At 41.4% G+C, this 18,183-nt stretch overlaps 1 protein-coding gene across 3 annotated transcripts in view; it reads right to left on the bottom strand.

Moving 5' to 3' along the window:
* Positions 1-18,183, bottom strand: part of DOCK1 (dedicator of cytokinesis 1) — a 258,548-nt gene that overhangs the window by 72,215 nt on the left and 168,150 nt on the right. For all 3 annotated transcript variants that reach the window (XM_068689182.1, XM_068689180.1, XM_068689181.1), the window contains exons 30-32: positions 10,238-10,316; positions 9,528-9,628; positions 6,276-6,334 (exon numbers count right to left, since the gene is read on the bottom strand). In XM_068689182.1, the coding sequence (XP_068545283.1) occupies positions 6,276-6,334; positions 9,528-9,628; positions 10,238-10,316 (239 nt within the window). The remainder of the gene's footprint in view (positions 1-6,275; positions 6,335-9,527; positions 9,629-10,237; positions 10,317-18,183) is intronic.

The raw sequence follows: 18,183 nt of genomic DNA, 5'->3' as shown, positions 1-18,183 counted from the left end.
TAGTTACTGTTCTTATTGTTGGATAAAGTGTAGACAATGCAGATTACACATACTTTAAATCATCTGCTCAGCACCACCAGGGAGAGATGCTCATGCAGAGCTGTGGGAGGGCACCGAGGAGCTCCAGGCTGAGGACCTGATGGCAGAAGTTTAGAAAACACAAACCCATTCTGCTCACAGCAACAGGCTGAGATTACACCATGACTTGGAAAAGGGCCAGTTAACCCCTCTGGGTCTGCGCCTTGTCTCCTGTGACCTGGGCCAGATGACAACTACCTAAATCAGAGAAGCAGGAGCAGATTTCTTCTCTCTAACATTTCTGAAGTGCAGCAAGATATTAGGAAGAACTTCTTTACTGAATGGGCCGCCCAGGGAAGTGGTGGAGTCACCATCCCTGGAGGTCTTTAAAAGACGTTTAGATGTTGAACTTAGCGATATGGTTTAGTGGAGGACTTGTTAGTGTTAGGTCAGAGGCTGGACTCGATGATCTTGAGGTCTCTTCCAACCTAGACAGTTCTGTGATCCTGTGAAGATTCCTGTATGGAAGATGTTAGGAGTCCAACACTTTACAGCATCGTGTTAAGTCTGGAACATTATGGAGCTCATTTCATTTTATAATAAATACAAAAGAACAAAAATTCACACTGATTTGTATACCTTATGGTGCATTTGAACTTCAGCACATGCAATCGGTGAAGTTTCTCACAAACCTGATGCTATAATAGCTGTACACAACGAGAAGCATGTTTGTGCAGCCACTGCTGCAGCTCAGGCTGGGCTTCTTTTCAGCTGGGCTAATTTAAGGAGCCCTCAGCTTCCTCCACTCCAAGGCTCTTGTTTCCCATTGCAGTTTACCAGTGGTATACGACAGAAACACATTTTAATTCATTTATATTCCACTGCACTACACTGGCATGGCAGTAACTGTGAAAGTATTTAATTAGCAGTTTCACTTTTGACCAGAACTAACATAAATCTGAACAAATGTAATCAAGCAAAAATCCTTTACTGACAAAACACGCTGCCGCATTTTTATTTTTTTATTTTTAACAGATATAATTTAAGTTACTTGATTTGGCAAACTTCAGAATGCCATTAGCATTAGCAATCCTATTAGGGCAAATTAATACACAACCAAAATTGCTGCTTCGTATGACGCTGCACCGCTGGCTCTTGGTGAGGAATATCAAGTAGGAGGAGTGAAGCTTCCCCTGCCTTCCTTACAAGCATTATTACATTCAGCGTCTCAGGTGACACTTTCCTCGTGTTACGCCTGAAAAGTGTCAGAGTCGATATTTCAGAAAACAAATGATAGTGACAAAAGTTATTCGCCAGACACAAATTCAATGTCATAAGGTTCTCCGTGGGCTGCGATGGGTTTTTCATTGCTTCGAGAGCAGGGATCCCCTCAGAAAAGTACCTAATATCTCTGGAAACGTAGATGTGAAAAATGGAGAACGTGCACGAGGTTTCTTGCCAACGCACAGGGCCGGGCCTGCAGCAGGCTGCGTGCTCTCGGCCTTTCTGCTGCTCGCAGGCCATTTGTGCATTGGGTGGAACAACCAAGCAGAGCTTTTACATCACCAAGCACTGGGATTTACCAAATATTATATCTGGGAGGACCTGGGGGGAAATACAGGCATTTGGGAACTAGAAGAAAGCAGCTGAGGGTTGTGGCACCAATCAGAGGAGCATTAGGTGGTGAGGAACCTCATGAAGTTGTACAAAGGCAAATGCAGGGTCCTGCATGAAGGGCAGAACAACCCCATGCACCAGTATGGGTAGGGGCTGACCTGCTGGAAAGCAGCCCTGTGGGGAGGGACCTGAGGGTCCTGGTGGACAGCAGGTTGACCATGAGCCAGCGATGCGTCCTTGTGGCCAAGAAGGCCAACAGGATCCTGGGCTGCATTTGGAAGAGTGTTGCCAGCAGGTTGAGGGAGGTGATCCTCTCAACCCTGCACAGTACTGGTGAGGCCACTCCTGGAGTATTGTGTCCAGATCTGGGCTCCCAGTACAAGAGGTCATGGAGCTACTGGAAAGTCAAGAAGAAGGCTACTAAGATGTTCAGGAGCATCTGTCATATGAGGAGAGGCTGATAGAGATGGGCCTGTGCGGCCTGGAGAAGAGAAGACTGAGCAGGAATCTTATTAATATGTATAAATATCCAAACTGAGGATTCTCTTCTCTGGAGATAGTCAAAACCCACCTGCATGCCAGCCTGTGCAATGTGCTCTGGGCCACCCTGCCTGGCAGGGGGGTCAGACCAGATGACCTCCAGAGGTTCCTTCCAACCTCAACCACTCTGTGATTGTGTGATTATCAGAAAGCACTAAAAGCACAGTGGACTGCGCTAAACCCCTTGCCTGCTACATGAAACCCATCCCTGCACCTGAGGGGATGTGGCTGCTCCCCCTCCAACTGGGTGAAGTGGGAGAGGGTTGGAGCCCAACTGGCACCCGTCTTATACCATGGCATGCAGCGTCGATGTGATGACACACGCACACACATGCAAGGATGATGTTATCCTGTGCAATGCTGTGCCACAAGACAAAGCATCAGAGTGACAACCAAAGGCAATGATCCTGCTCTGGTGCCCGAGAGCACGCACTGCAGCTGCCTGTCACACGCAGCACTTGCTGATAAACAACCGAACAATGAATTCTCCTTTTTTTCCCCCAGGAGCGCAGGAACTCCCACGCAGAGATTTAATATGTGACAAGTCTGGGAGAAAACTGAGGCCTCTCTTCTGAAAACCAAATTGTGCATCTGCTTTAAAAACCACATTCAAAACCAGTATTTTTTTGGATATGTAAAAGCTCCTCCTCATAGTGACTTCTGCCTTGCCATGAGATATGCTAGAGACCGCTCACAGAACAGCAGCAAACTTGAGTTAAAATCCAGGTGCTTTCTTTATCTGATAACCTGTGTGATTTGCATTTCCCAGGTTCTTTTAATTCACTTTTGGCCCACAAGACCCATGAAAAAATTTGCTAGCAACCTCACCTCTGACATGGGCCAGCTCTGAACACGCATAACAAATACAGAGAATGTTATTTGTAATGACTTCTATGTATTTAATGCTCAAAGTTCAGGGCTATTTTTAACCCTAGCCTTCTTTCCAGTGACATTAACATCTCTGTCAAGACACCTTTTCTGACGTCAAGTCCTTGGAGGAACTGCTGGGCCGGTGACCAGCTCGCTGCAGGACAGCACCAGCAACAATTTCACTTCATCGTCAGGAATTTTACTCCTCCATCTTCGAGCTGGTTCAATAAGAGCAATGCTTGCTGATCTGTTTTTCCTCCATCAACTTCATCATGAGGAAATAAGTACATTTATATATATTGCTTCTTCAACGCTTCACTGTTGAAACCACTAACCATTGACAACTGGTATACATACCCTCGCATCAAACTCTGTTTTGTATATGCTGAACTGCACCACATAACACTTCTAAGTGCACGCTGTTTGATTCCCTGCATTTACCAAGACAGATACCGCAGCTTTCCTTGCGTTCCTACGGCACTTACTGTCTCACCCAGGGCTAAGGTGCCCCAGTGCTAACAAAACAGTGACTCAAAATAATGTATTATTTTAAATTTGAGGTTGTGATATGGAAGGAAAAAAGCCTACCAAGACTAATATACATTGTTTTTGGTGCACACAGGAAAATAAAAGCAATACAGTGCTTTCAGAAAGCCAACGCAGCAGGGGCTCTGCACACTGGGACTACGGCTCCCCGAAGCCGTCCTCATTGCTTCTGCATCAGAGCACTCAAATTTAAAGCCTTCATGATCAAATCTAGCAAGGTATCAGACAGCACAGCTACAACGAGGATATAAGCAGAAAATCTGTCAAGCTGGATCTTTTACACATGGTTCCCTGTTGAAAACAAAAACCTTATTCGTAAATTACAGGTATTTAACGTGTGTGTGCACACCGTTCCCTATTGTACTCCACTATATAAGCTCTTTTGCATTAACTGCAGTAGGAAGGCTGGAATATTGCAGCCAACGCTGCATCAGGAATACACAGGCAAGAATAACCTTTTGGAGTTTGCATTTTACTATTTAATTTCAGGAAATAAATTATACTCTTAAACGTGCATCACAGCTACTGGACTGTCTTGTTCCCAACGGGAAAGTTTTAACTCCACAAGTGTTGGATGTTAACCACGGCATTTGTGTACAAAAAATGATGAGCTAAAATGAGAATTTGAGGCTCATCCATGGCCTTTAATACATAAATCAAAAGTCAAAGTTATTTGTCTTTATCATATCTTATGCACAATGACAGAGAGTCATAAAAAATTATATGCTCAAGCATATGCAAGAATTATAGGTTTTCACTTTTGATTTTGTTTCTGAACATATACATTAATAATTTGACTAATGTAGTGAAACTCCTAAGATAAAAGTGTCAAGCACACTACAATCAATTCCCCTGCAGTGGTAAGTCAGTATTATTTCTTAATTGATGCTGTGACATACATGAGATTGGTGAAGAGCCAGAAGTTAAACATGATCAGCATTGACTATCTGTATTACAAAGAAGCGGAAAAAAAGAAAGCTTCTCATTATTAAAAGTACAAAGGCCTTGTTGGATTGGGGTCCTGGCTCCGATTTACCTTGCTCCTGCAGGTTTTGTTGGGAAGAGCAGCAATTTACCACCTCCCTCACCATATGAAATTTCAAAATTAATGATCCCAGTCTCCTAGGGAATCACGGACATTAGAGCTAGAAGAGGTCACGGAGACATCTACATAGGTAATATCAGCTTTTAATGGAGAAACCAAAAATATGTCTAAAACTCTATCAAAAATAAAAAGGCTTTCCTGACAGAAACATTGAAGAAAACTTGCACCCCCCACCCGCTGCCAATCAATTCACAAGATGCTACTGGAAACGATTAGCATCTCCCTGTTAGTGGTGAAAAAATGAACCCAAAAGCTACTAAATAACCTGTCCTAGAGCAGCCAACATCAGCAACAGTAGTAAAAAGCATTACACAGCCTATAGCTCCCAGGTTGAGTAGAATAACCTCATGTAACAATAGCCAGATGTATAGCTATGTACACAAACATCCCTTCTCTCAGTCTGCTAAATGCCAGGAAAAGCACACAAGGTTGAAGAATCCGAAGATGCTAGAGAAATTAGGGAAAATAACAGATGAATACAGGGCTGTAAGCACAGAGCAGTGAAGGATTTGGCTAATAACTGACAAAGGAGCTGCCGGAGTCCTGAGCTGGCTGACCCAGCATCAGTCATGGTCCTGGTATCATTATCTGTCTGTCAAGTCCCATATCAGGTGTGCATTACGCTTTAATCTGGTCTCCAGGCACTTAAGTCACAAAAGATGCTTCTAATAAAAAGTGATTTCGGCTGTTCTTGGAAGGCTTTTTTCATCATTCCAGCAGAGTGGATGCAAACTCTGCGATATCAAATAATTATGAGCCCTTGCATTCCCTTCTTTTATATGTGCTGATTTTTTTTTTTCCAAGTTTCAGCAACAACAGTTCAGCTAGAGATATAAGTGAAAGGGCAAACACATTTATTTCTGATAATTTAAGGAACTTTTGATGACACTCAGACACAGCTGAAGTGTCTCCACTGTTAAGCTCAGGAAAATGAAATCTGACAGATGAGTACACTCAGGTCGCAGTAAATACTCAGTTGCTCATGAAATTCAATCCCTGTATAGCTAAATTATACCCACAGAACAGACGCAAAGTTGAGACAGGCAGCTATGCCTAATTTAACTACCAACTCCAGGGATGTCCAAGTTTCCATTCTTTGCTGATCTCCCTAAGTCATTCTGATAGAGCCAAGCAAGACCGAAAATCAGACTTTAAGCTGAATTTCCAGGCCACTGATATCCCTCGGACACGTCCATTTTGCTCTAGTTCCAGTTACTTTAGCTACGTGTATGTATCTGAGCACACATCCGTGCATATTTCTGTGTCTGTGTGTATTTATAGAGAAAAAACGAGAGTAAAAGCCATTCAACAGATATCACCACACCCGCTTCTTTTTATTTACTGCGAGGTTGAATGCCATGAAGAAAAACTAAGATATGTAAACATTGACTAGTTGTGTATGTTCCCAGACAGCAAAATAAGTGTGCAGAGGAGGCTTTATTTCTTAAATCACCTGCTTCCTAAATGCCTTTTGGAAGCCTAACGTTATTTCAAGAGAAAGCAGGCTTGTTTCATCTGCATCTCGGTTTATACAAACACTGGGTGAAAGCATTAAGCAACAGGCGTTCGTGCTACTTACCCAGATTATACCACATGTCCCTGATTTCAAAACCAATCTGCCTTCTCATATCGCCGTATCTTAAAAAGAGAACAAAAACGTTTGTTTATTTTTTAAAAATCTGACCAACATTCTCCAAATTCAGATGATATCAATAACTCTACATGCCCTCCCTCCCCAGCTCAGCAATGCACCTATAAATGCTGAACCCTACAGAAGTCAAACAGGGTAAAAGGGGAATCCAACTTGTTCAGGACACCCCAAGATGCAGCCACACAGCAGCAGCCTGCATCCCTCACCTCCTGTTCCTAGCTTGCCTTTGGAAGACCTCAAAATTTAAATGCCTGCACCGAATTTCCACTTACTAAAGGGAGAACACAAAACATTCACCCGTGCAAACCTCTCCTTGCCACATTTTCTGATTACCTAACTGTCCTTTGGGACACGTGGGCGGTTACAGAGATTAATTGCGAGCATTTGCAATTTTCCTAACAGTGATGGCTGGAGGAAGCCTGACAGAGAGCTTCACGGCCTAAGGCCCTATTTTATTTTTACACACACTCTTAGCATCGCGTTGTCCTAGAAAAGAAAACCAGGAGCACCTTGTGACATCTTGTACGATGACGTGCAGAATCACAAAGAAAATGTTTCTGTGCTGCACACCAAGGGGATTTCTGTCCTGCGGGGCCAGAGCAAAACAAGAGGGTCCAGGCACTTCCCATGCCAATGTGGAACTGGAGCTGCTTCTTCCCCTTGCTGCTCAACCCACCTCCCACCCTGCAGGGACGCTGGTGCCACCAGCACCCCGCCACCCACGTGTCTTAATGCTCTGCTCCCTCACCACATTAATGAAAGGAAAGCTTAATGAATGGGAAACGTCTTATTGACTTCACTAATGACTGGATCAGGACCATCAACCTTCCTATGATTTTATGAAACAAGCACCAAACTGTTTGCTATCCAGAATATTTGTATGTTGAAGGCATTAATTAAATAACGGGATGAGCAAAACAGCAGTATCTGGCAACTTGTGGGATTTCTGGGAACGATAGTGAGATGCCCTGTCATTAGTAAGGATTAAAAATATTTCTCTGTTGAAAGTCTGTTATTATCTAACATTGAAAAGCAATGTTTAGCAAAACCTACAAATTACAATAATTAGATTTTAATTATTAAATATTTAACATATTGAAATATATACTTAAAAAGGAGGGTGAGTGTGATATTGAGTTATTATTTATATCTCTTTGGCATAGAATTAATAGTGGTTTCACAGAGCAATAAAAGTTAGTGCTTCCAAACCATACATTTATTGCATCTGAAGAATTTACTGTCTTGGTTTTGTCACCAGAACATGATTAAATTGAAAATAATAACTTAGGAAAACATTATAAATAGAGATTTACAATTTAGCAAACTTCATTAAGTAACCACTACAAATGACTTAATCTATTTACTTATATCAGCGGTGAGTAATGTCTGTTTATTTCTTGAAATCCTTCAATGAGATATGCTGCCCCATTTAATATAAAAATCACTCGGAGAAAATTTCCATCCAGGGATCCATCTCATCCTCACAAAGAGGAACATCAGCCCACGTACAGATTTCAGAGGCATTTCCAGTCCAGGCACAGCCCTGTTGGTTTTTGCCCAGATCAGGAGTCTGACTGGGAATCAAATGCCCATGGAGGTGCACACCAACGTCAGGCAGAGAGACAGGGGTGGGAGAGAGGCAGGACCACGAGCAGCCATGGTTTTGATCCCTCTGCTTTCCAACTGATTGTAATTGGAGCACTTTGAGGTTTGTAGGTCTCCTTTAGACACTTAATTATAAAGAAGAGTTTGTATCACTGATCCCATTTCCAGCAAAAGCACTGTTCATAAATTGTAACTCTAATGAAAAGAGATTTACCTGGCTGTACAAAAGCATTTTGATTTCCCTTTGCAGAACTGTAACTACAATGTTATTTATGATATTTATATCGCAAGTGCAAAACCCTGAGCTCTGTTTGACATCACTTTTCCACTGAACTTGTAAATATTCCTGTTTCATCAAGGAAGCCCCATGAGTCATATGTATGTGTGCTGGATCACACGGTGCTGAAAAATTCTGTTTTAACACCCAGCGAAAGCACAGCTTCCAAAGAAAGCACCTCAAAACTCCTGATGGAGTGGACAAGTTCAAAGGGCAAAACTTTGCTGCTGGGGAAAAAAAACAACGCAGGCACAGCCCTGAATTTTCTGGTCAAAGACTGCAACCCACACAGGGCTGCCAGTTAAAGCACAAAACCTTTTAAATCACATTTCACTGCAGCAGTGATAAACTCTTCCCATTCTCACTGCAGTATCTCTTATCATAATAACACACAAAAAGGCTTCCATTTAGAAAGTGAAGTAATACAAAATACACCCTCTCTCTCTACACAGATACATAATATATATCACACGTATAAGCAGGCTGAGCTGGGCTTGCTCGGGGAATCACAGCTTTGAAACTGTCCATTTTTGTGCATTAACTGTGGTAACCTGATTAAACCTGGAAACAAACTGCTTTTGCAGGCATTCGTTACAAATACTAATGGCACAGAAACAGAATCCACGCATATGGTCTGCAAACATTTTCCTGGCTTTTTTCTGTGCTCGCTGCTTAGTTAATGACAGGGTCCTCAGCACTGGAAGCCCAATGACATGTAGGAGAAATGCATACATTGAAATATTCATGCTCGGGTCTTTTCTCTTTTGACAGGTTTCATTTGCTGTGGGATTCTGAATAGAAATCAGATAGTTCAAGCTCCCTGGTCAGAGGTAGGCAATGTAATCCCTTTTAACCACGCAAGCATACAAGGCTGCAGTTACACAAACCCATTCTTCAGGGATATCACGGGGAAACTGTCTGTAGTTACGAAAATTCACTCTAAAAGGCCGTCAGGGATTAAGCAATAAAGAGTGCACGTAAAATGAGATTAGAATAATCACAAAGCTAAAGTGATTTAAAAATGCGGTTTTATAATATGTTAATACTTCTGAAAAGTCTTGACTTTATGAATATCCTGCAGTATAAAATACTGTCTTCATCAGTAATGAATCATGTAATTTAGATCTTGATTCAAGGGTAGAAACACATGCAATACTTGATTCATGTTTTTAAAACCAACCTTTCATTATACCGTGATTGCATCTCAATTTGAATGGATTTAGCTAAGAAATTAAACTAAAATTATGTTAATAGACCTCAAGTTCTTGTCCATGATTTAGATGACGAATAGGACTTACTTGTTAAGTATTTTTGCTCTCTTAGCACTTGAAAAATTCTCCAGTTGTAAAGACTCTTGCGTGAGAAAAGCAACAGCTAGGTGGAAGTAGTTGTTCCAAAGCTGAAAGGCCCCAGAATGACAAGAACAGATATCATTAATTCTTTGAAACGCTTTTTCTGCCTATCTACAAAACATCCTAGAAGAATCAAAGTTATTCACATACATATTTATAGGTGAAAATAACAGAGCCATTGTTTCTTCATATATTCGCGATACATCTTCTCATTGCGTTTATGTTTCCAGGAAACATTCCCCATCTAGAAATCCCAAACGATTATGTGCTGATGATTCAAGTAAAATCAAATATGAGCACACAAATCTAGGTGGTGGTGGGAGGAAAAAAAAAAAGGACCCAGACTCAGGCTGCACGTTTGACTCAATAACTCTACTAAAGCAACTGTTTTAGAAAGGGGAGGACACCCCCTTTTGCTGTTCCTGAAGAAAAAAAGGAGTTTTCTGTGATGCTCTCAGTAAGACTTGGTACTCTTGTAGGATGAGACCCACTTGACAAAAGGATCAGGAATATGTGCTGAGCCTGAAATGCCTTAACTGGACTTCCAGGGTTCACGGTGACATACACACATACAACAGAAGTATACGTTTGAGACAGAAACTTCTTCTGATATTAAGACTACTCCCCGAGACATTGTTTGGTGTTTCTTTTCTTACCTGTAACTCAAAGTTGGCTTGATCAAGAAATTTTTTGTTTAGCATATCTGCATACTGATTAATTGCTCGCAGGAAGACTCTGAAAGATCAAGAGAAAATTACATAATTACACACTCTTCAGTAGCACCTTTGTACGTTTGGCATCCCAATTAGACAAAAATCTGAGTCTGTCTGGAAAGTGAAATTTGTAGCTGTTACTTGAAAAGCAGTGTGATCTCACCACTGGTAAGCATACGGAATTATATGCAGATGTTCTCAAAATTAATCAAGCAAATTAGCATATGCAGAGTAAAGAAACAAGGAATGTTTGGGATAAAATCACTTGTCTTTAAAATATCTCATGATAATCAGGAGATCATTAAAATTTCAGTTTATTAGAAAAAAGTCTATTAGTTTCTTTAAAGCTGCAGTATCTTAATGTTGTAGCTAACCTGAAGCTGAAATTGGCTGGACTTTAACTTGCAGGTGAAGCAAAACGTGTTTTTAAACAAATACGAGGCAGACACTATTTTACTTATTGAAAAAAAACATATAAAAATGCTGTTGAAGGACAGCCTTCAAAATATTGTTCAATGTTCTACTTCTCAAACGCTAATTTACTCCCTAGTACAGTTTATTGCTTCCCTGAAAAGGTTGCTTGTTAAATTGCAATAGAAGCTGACTTGACAAGCTTTAAAAATAAAACCAAATGGTATAGCATAAGTAGGTCACTCCATATTCATGGTGCTGAAAAGGAAACATATTATTCTCTGGTATCCTCATCTCCATTCTCAAAATAAACATTAGATTCCTCCTGAAGACTCTAAATTTATGGTATGAAACTGCCAGCTAATGCCAAACGAGCTCGTCTTTTGAGCAAACTGTCTGTGGTACAGATTGATGCCTCCTGAAAGTACCAGTAACGATAAAGACCACTCATAAAATGTACAACTTTTTTTTATTATTATTTTTTTCCCCCCAATAGCAATCTTTAAGAAGAGATTTGCACTACTGGATGCAGATAACAGTTAATCTTTCTACGGGTTGACGAAAAAAAAAAATCAGGATTTTTTAAAACAAACCAGTAGAAGCAGTTAAATCTTTTATTGATTATTGAATTTAAGGTACCTACTGATCTTTCCTGGAAATAATAAAAAAAAAAAAAGACCATTAAGCTAAATGTTTATTAGCCCAAGTAAAGTAAAACCTCTAGATAACACCCAGACAGCAGCATGGTATGAGAGATTATTCATGTGTACCAAGTAAATTACATAAGGCACAACTTCTGCCACCACTGGGATGTGTCTCTGTTATAAAGCTGGATTACCCCCACAGTAGTGCCACTGCAGGAGAAGGAAAGTATCCAAAAATGAAAAGAAAAATTATGTAGATAAAAGAAAGCACAAAAGAAAATGTGAAAGATTGACGAATATGTAAAATAGCATAGCATATATAAAAGAAAAAAGCCCACACGTGTAGGTACATTTATCTATAAATACACATATGAAAAAATACCTCTCTATACACTTCACATACATTTCACAATATCACTTTTTATACCTAAAGATCTCATTTGCATCCTCACACTTGTGCCCGGCACACGCAGAGCTGCATTTGAGGAACAGCAACTCCGTGCATTATTCACCAGTAACTTTGTCAGGGGATATATTTGGAAACTTCATTAAGGGATTTTGTAAATGCGATGACTTCAGCATACACAAGAACCCGCTGCAGACGGCTTTTAGATCTATGATTCAATTACTGAGCTGTAGCGTATACCAAGATGGAATCTGAAGTTATCCGTGTAATCAGAGTATCAACAATTCGGGATGTAGACTTATGTCCTGTTTTGTTTGGTTTTGAAAGCCTGACAATAGCAGGAGATCCGCAAGGCTTCCCGGAAGGAGCAGTGATTTACCACAGCAGGAAGGGGCTCTCTAATGCTCCGCGCCTTACCAAGATAAAATCAGTTCCAATACAGGGAGGATTATGCCTACAATTTAATTATGTTGCCTCAAGACATCACTGTAATGTATTCAATCTGCTCCATCTAATTAAGCTTTGGAACAATCTCATTACTTTATATACCATTATTTTACTTTAAATTGTAGCTCTCATTTTTCCCCTATATTAATTCCAGTGCCTACAAATAAACAACAAAAAGTGCAGAATCTACTGTACCTTGCAACAGAAGAAGGACTAAACCACGACACACCTGTAACGCTCTAATTGCCAGCAAACACCTTCATCCAGCTCCTTCAGCCCATGTGCTGGACTGCTCTAGGAGGGTAGGTGTTCCTCCCAGATTTCTGCAGCGGAGCATCCAAAAAAGCGATGCAGAGATTTAAAGTGTTGATTTTTTAATTATTCGAGCCCCATTTTAATTTTCATTTGATTAGATGATACACTCGCTCCTTCTGTTAGTGTGAAACGAGAAGTTATAAAGCAGAACAACCAGAAAGCAGTGCAACCCCTGCAACATCCTGGCACAATTAAAGGCACCAAAATGACTTCTCTCATGACTGAGCCCACGGAGCGTTCCAGCATCTTTCACTACCTCTGATGTCAAGAGAAAAGAAAGAAAGTTTGATGATTTTATCTCAAGAAGTTGATTTTGAGAACATATATTAAAGTACTACCATAAGAAGTAGCAAGTTGTATAGAGCTCCTGGACAATTTGGAGGCTTCCACCACACAGCACTCCTCCTTTACCTCGCTGTAAAATTCTGTTGTTATGGGGCCCAGGGAAGGAAAGGCTGGGTTTAGGTACACATACTTTGCTGCTTTGTTGGGATCACTGACTCCTGACCACCTCGTGCTCTCTGACACGCTCACACAGAAGCGAGGAGAGGTGCCACCCACAAGGCAAGCTGAGCCAGGATCTCAAAAAACAGGAGCAGAAATTGGATCTCAGAGAGTGTGTCAATATTCTGTAAATAATATGGGAGAAAACGCCATGATTTGGTTGTTCTTAGCTGGAAAATACTAATCTTGAACCAGGACAGAAGGTGCTTGAGCATCCTCTGGAAGCAAATTGATGCAGGAGAACACAAACAACACGACCCACAGCAAACTCTTTCCATTATTTGTTTCAGGAAACTTTCCATTAGGTTGATCTCCAGGCTTAAACTGAAGCAGACAGACAGGAGCCACCTGCTCTTGCTCTTCTGGTACCACAGTGAAGAGGAGTGATTAAAAAAGACACAAACAGAAAGATGGCAGAGAAATCATCAGGTTTCTGGAAAGCATCTTAAGGATGCAGATAAGTCAAATCCACTGCTGACTGGAAATTGTGCTGCAGATGTTGCACAGAAGTACTGAAACCAACTGTCACTGAGGAAAAAAAAAATAGCGTTTTCACCTGGAATATTCAAATACCTTCCTGTGAATGAGCTGCAATTCGGTGACACAGAATCAGAAGAAATAACAACGGACCTGGCAAAAGCACAACGGTCTGGCTGGCCTGCTTCACCACTGCAGTACAACGCTCAGTTGTGTGGTTTCTCAACAAGAAAGATGATTTCTCTGAAGGGATCATGCAGATAGACTAAAATTTTGCTCAGTGAATTCTTGGCTATACTCCAGGAAATGGCACGTTATTACCTGTGAGGTTTGCCACAAATCACAGTTCAGGTTTATGCCCCAATAAAATTCAGAATTGTTTATGAATAATTCCAGGTGTTGGTCCGATACTCTTCCTCTTTCGATGCAGGTACTTGTGGCTTGCACTAACTTCACTGTAAAAGTTGTAGAAACTGGAAAAAAAACAGTGGAAACTGGCTTCTCAAAACAGGCAGAATTAAAACTGCACCAGTTCTGTACTGCAAAATAAGCGGGCTGCTTAAAATTAAGGATATCCTTACGTAAGGATGAAAGGCGTTCGTGGGACTGGCTGGGCCAACAGGGGAGCATCAAAACACCTCCTGTGTTCAATGGAGATCGTCAGTCCGCAGTGGCAAACCTTTCCTTGGTGTAATTAATAACGAAGATCAGCGTCTAGTTGCACGTGCGTAAAGAGGAGTTGTTTTCTTGAAGTTCAGTCTTGATTAACGAAAGAAGTTATCCATGTCAGGAAGAGCCACAGAAGTTGAAACCTTGAGTGAGAGAGAGCTGAGAGCTGGGGACTGATTTTAACATTCCCTGCTACACTCATATACTTGCTGATAAGACGCCTTATCAGTTCTTTATGAAGGAGGAATAATCATCCGCACTGGCACATGGTGGAAACTGCACAGGGTGTTGGTGAATGGTGGCACCAAAACCACTGAACATCACCGTGCCACCACGCTACGAACGGCTTGGCCTGGCTCTAACAGGGCAAGGGGCAACTGTAATGGGAACAAAGTTCCCAAATAAAATAGGAAATACCTTGAGATGTTAAGCACTGGCCACAGAGAGCAGAAATTCTCCTCAATATGCTAGAGGAGCAGTGCTGAGAAGGGGAGCAGGCACAAAACTGATAAATGATGGCATAAAGTACCTCAAAAACATCCTGGGAGCTTGCTGTTCTAAAGACATCACTTTTTTGTTTCCCTAAAACCAAAACAGAAGTGAACACGTGAAGCAACCATCTGAGACACGGCCGGGGATCACGCACCTCGCCCTGCCTAGGGCAGCAGGACGGGTCAGTCCTCATTTCGTCCAGTTTCTCCTCATTTATGGCCCTCACTCCAGAGTCAATAAATCCATTCATGTGCTGCTGCTTCAAGCCATAAACACAACCTCAATTGCAACCACCGTGTATTTATACTGTTATTGATTATTAATCACATCCAGAGGGCTCACAGGTTTGTGGCTGCTCCCCCAAACCAGACAAAAAAAACGCAGACATTTAGGCTTTGACTCTGTAACTGTACCGTTGTAGAGAGGCCCTTCTTCACATATACAACCTCACCGAGGCCAGGAGGTTGTTCCTATTTATCAAATCCAGACTTGCAGTGGTAATAATAAATGAGGAAGGGACAAAGGGACTCAATTTATAAGTGTAACAGCAGTCACGGTGCCAAACACCTCTCCCCCGCTTTCTCAGGTACAGTCGGTTTTTTCCTTCTCCCCGTCTTATAATTAATCAAGTGCCCTGATTTGCGTGTTCACTGCTGTTTAAAGATGTTTTATGCCCCATTTTCTTTTCATTCCACATGGTGCTGCAGCACACCTAGCGCATCCCTAACACACAGAGATCAGCTGCCTCTGCAAAAAGGCTGTTTTTTGGAGAACGAACCTACAGAGATATTCCCAAAGCAGAACCATTCTCACAGCACGTCCTGTTTTGTCCATCATCTGATTAGATCTAGCATCCAGGGGCTCGGGTTTACACTACAAGCACAAAATTCTTATGACATGAAAACAGGGAAGCAGCGCGAGCTGCAAGTGTGCTCCCCGCTACTCCTCCTTAAGCGAACATCAAAAAAGAAGAAGGAAAGCACCAAGGAGCAAAGGAACGGATGGATTCCCTAATGACAGAATAACTACCTAAACAAGGATATATAGACACAGCTTAAAATAATTTAGGTTTAGCTGATAATTCAATAAAAGAGAGGGAATTTGAGTGAGGTTGTAAAAGGCACTATTATGATGTCATTTCAGTTAATTTAGATGGAGGGATAATGAATGCTTTATTACAGCCGATCAGCCTCCCTGCACATCATCATGCTTTGCATGCCTGAGCTTTTGCTGCTCTGGGAGACAAATTTACTGCGCATATATGAGACAGACTACTCTTATCTTGTCAGGCTGCCTACGAAACAACAGACCTAGACCTTGAAATCCCAGAGCAAAACCCAAACCTGAGCAAATGCTCACTAAGGCATGAATAGCAATGTCTCCTTTTAAAGAGCAATCACTTCAAATACCTTCACGCTAGTTTTCAGCTTTTCAGTCGCAAAGCACAGGTAAGTTTTAAACAACTTTTCACTCACGTGTGAATTAAAACTTGTATTTTAATATACCCCTACAGGCACTTTTTCCTTCGCATCACACACAGTATGTGATACTCCAACAACTGGGATCCTGGAACATAGAAAACACGTAATATGCAGGTACTTATTATGGACATAGGAGTCAAAATCATCGAAATGTGTGAGCGTGAAGGTATCTGATGTTTGCATCTCCTGCCAATCTTCTCCCTCCCCAGATTCTCTCTTTCTTTTCGTGTGCCGGTATTACTGTTCATCCTTTTTCTCACCTCCAAACTTAACAACTGCTCAGCCCCCATCAAAGCTTCCAAAATCCTTTTTGTTTTACACTTCTGTATGTAATAGTTCCTCTGTCCAGCCTACTTTCTTCTTTTTTTTTTTTTTTTTTTTTAAGCAGTACGTTTAAAAGGTTCCTCGCAGTATATTCTTTCTAATTCATCAGGCTAAAGAGCAGTCAAAACGTAGAGGGGGAAAAAAAAAGAAACAAAAACCTTGATCATTTGCTTTCTTTTGAATTACAATTCCTGGGCTGACTATGATAATAGCCCAGAGTAATCCCAAAGAAGACTTGCTACTAAATACTCACATTAGCATAATCTTCTCATAATGTCTACTTCACACCAGCACAGGTGCACCGTGTCACTTTATTAACCTATTTTCTAATAAATATTTCAGAAACAGTTTTAGCATATTATCTATAATCACTGACACCTCTTCCCTAATTTATATTCCGGGCTGTGTGTCCTCTAAAACAATGGGGACAGATGAATGAAAAATAACTGCAAGTTGCAGAAGGACGGATTTGAGGTATGACTACCAATGGTAGGCACCGTGTAACACTCACAATGTGTTTTTTTGTTTGTTTGTTTGTTTGTTTGTTTGTTTTTTTACAAATCACCTTTTTGGTACTGTTACCTCACGTGTTAAGATCAGTTTTTGCAATCAACCCTGTTGGAACAGACAGGCAAAAGTGCTACAACACTGGACAATCAAATGAGAAACATCAACAGAAATAAAGAAACAAACAATTTAAAATAAAGTTTGAACGTAGATTCCATTCAAATGTCCTTGTAGATGTACTGGATCCGTGCTGAGAACACAGTCGACCTCAAATGCCTGCTGAAATGATGGGACTTCCAACAAGAAAAGGATCCTTAGCGTGAGGATGGGCACACGTAGAGGTAGCAGAAACCCATCGTGAAGACGAAGACGTGGCTGTGAGGCCACACCAGGACATCCCACACCTCTGAACCAAAAGGAGCCCACGACCAGCACCTTTCTCTTCCTCAGCGTGCCCTAGGCCTGTGCCAATGCTTCCTTCCCAAAAGCACCGGTAAAGTTTGTCTCCTGAAATTCTGCCTAAGATTTAACGCCAGCCACGGATATAACCTCGTGTACTAAATCTCACCTCCTAGGGATTTTTATGACGGAGTAATAAAAGCTCAGAAATGGTGTTTTCTAATGGAAATGCTACAAGACAATTTAATTTAAGAGTTTTTAGCTAAGGCTACAATACCGGGAAGCTGGCGTCCACTGTGAGCGGACAGCATCAGCATTCCTCTTCCCAAAAGTTAATATTCTAAAGAAAGACGACTTACTGAATTCAAAATGACTATTTTATTATGATACCTGGCAGAATTGCAATGGATCTCCTAGTTTAAAAGAAAGGTAATTTGTTGCAGTCCTGCTAGAAGAAATCTGCAGTCGCCTCAGCCATTAAAGGAGCAGTTTTCACTTTAATGCACTGCCCAATAAAAGGCAAAAAGGCTTTGCTACGGAACACTTCTCACAGCCTGCCCTGGCCGAGTTTACCTGCTGAAAGCATCACTTCCCAGCAGCTGTGCAACCACAGAGGGGAGCTGCGAGGGCTCCCAGGCACTTGCCCAGGCTGCTGGCCAGGATTCGGCTAGGTGTTGCAGGGGTAAAATCAATAAACCCAAAGATTTTTTTCCCTATCGCATTGTTTTTTTTAAAGAAGAATTCAATCTGGAAAGAGAAATAATTTTAAAAAGGGAATACACTCACGTGAAGTGTGAGAAAGGACACTGGGTA

Source organism: Anas acuta, chromosome 7, assembly GCF_963932015.1.
Source record: "Anas acuta chromosome 7, bAnaAcu1.1, whole genome shotgun sequence".
Taxonomy (NCBI): Eukaryota; Metazoa; Chordata; class Aves; order Anseriformes; family Anatidae; genus Anas; species Anas acuta.
This window is presented reverse-complemented; position numbering and strand designations above follow the sequence as displayed.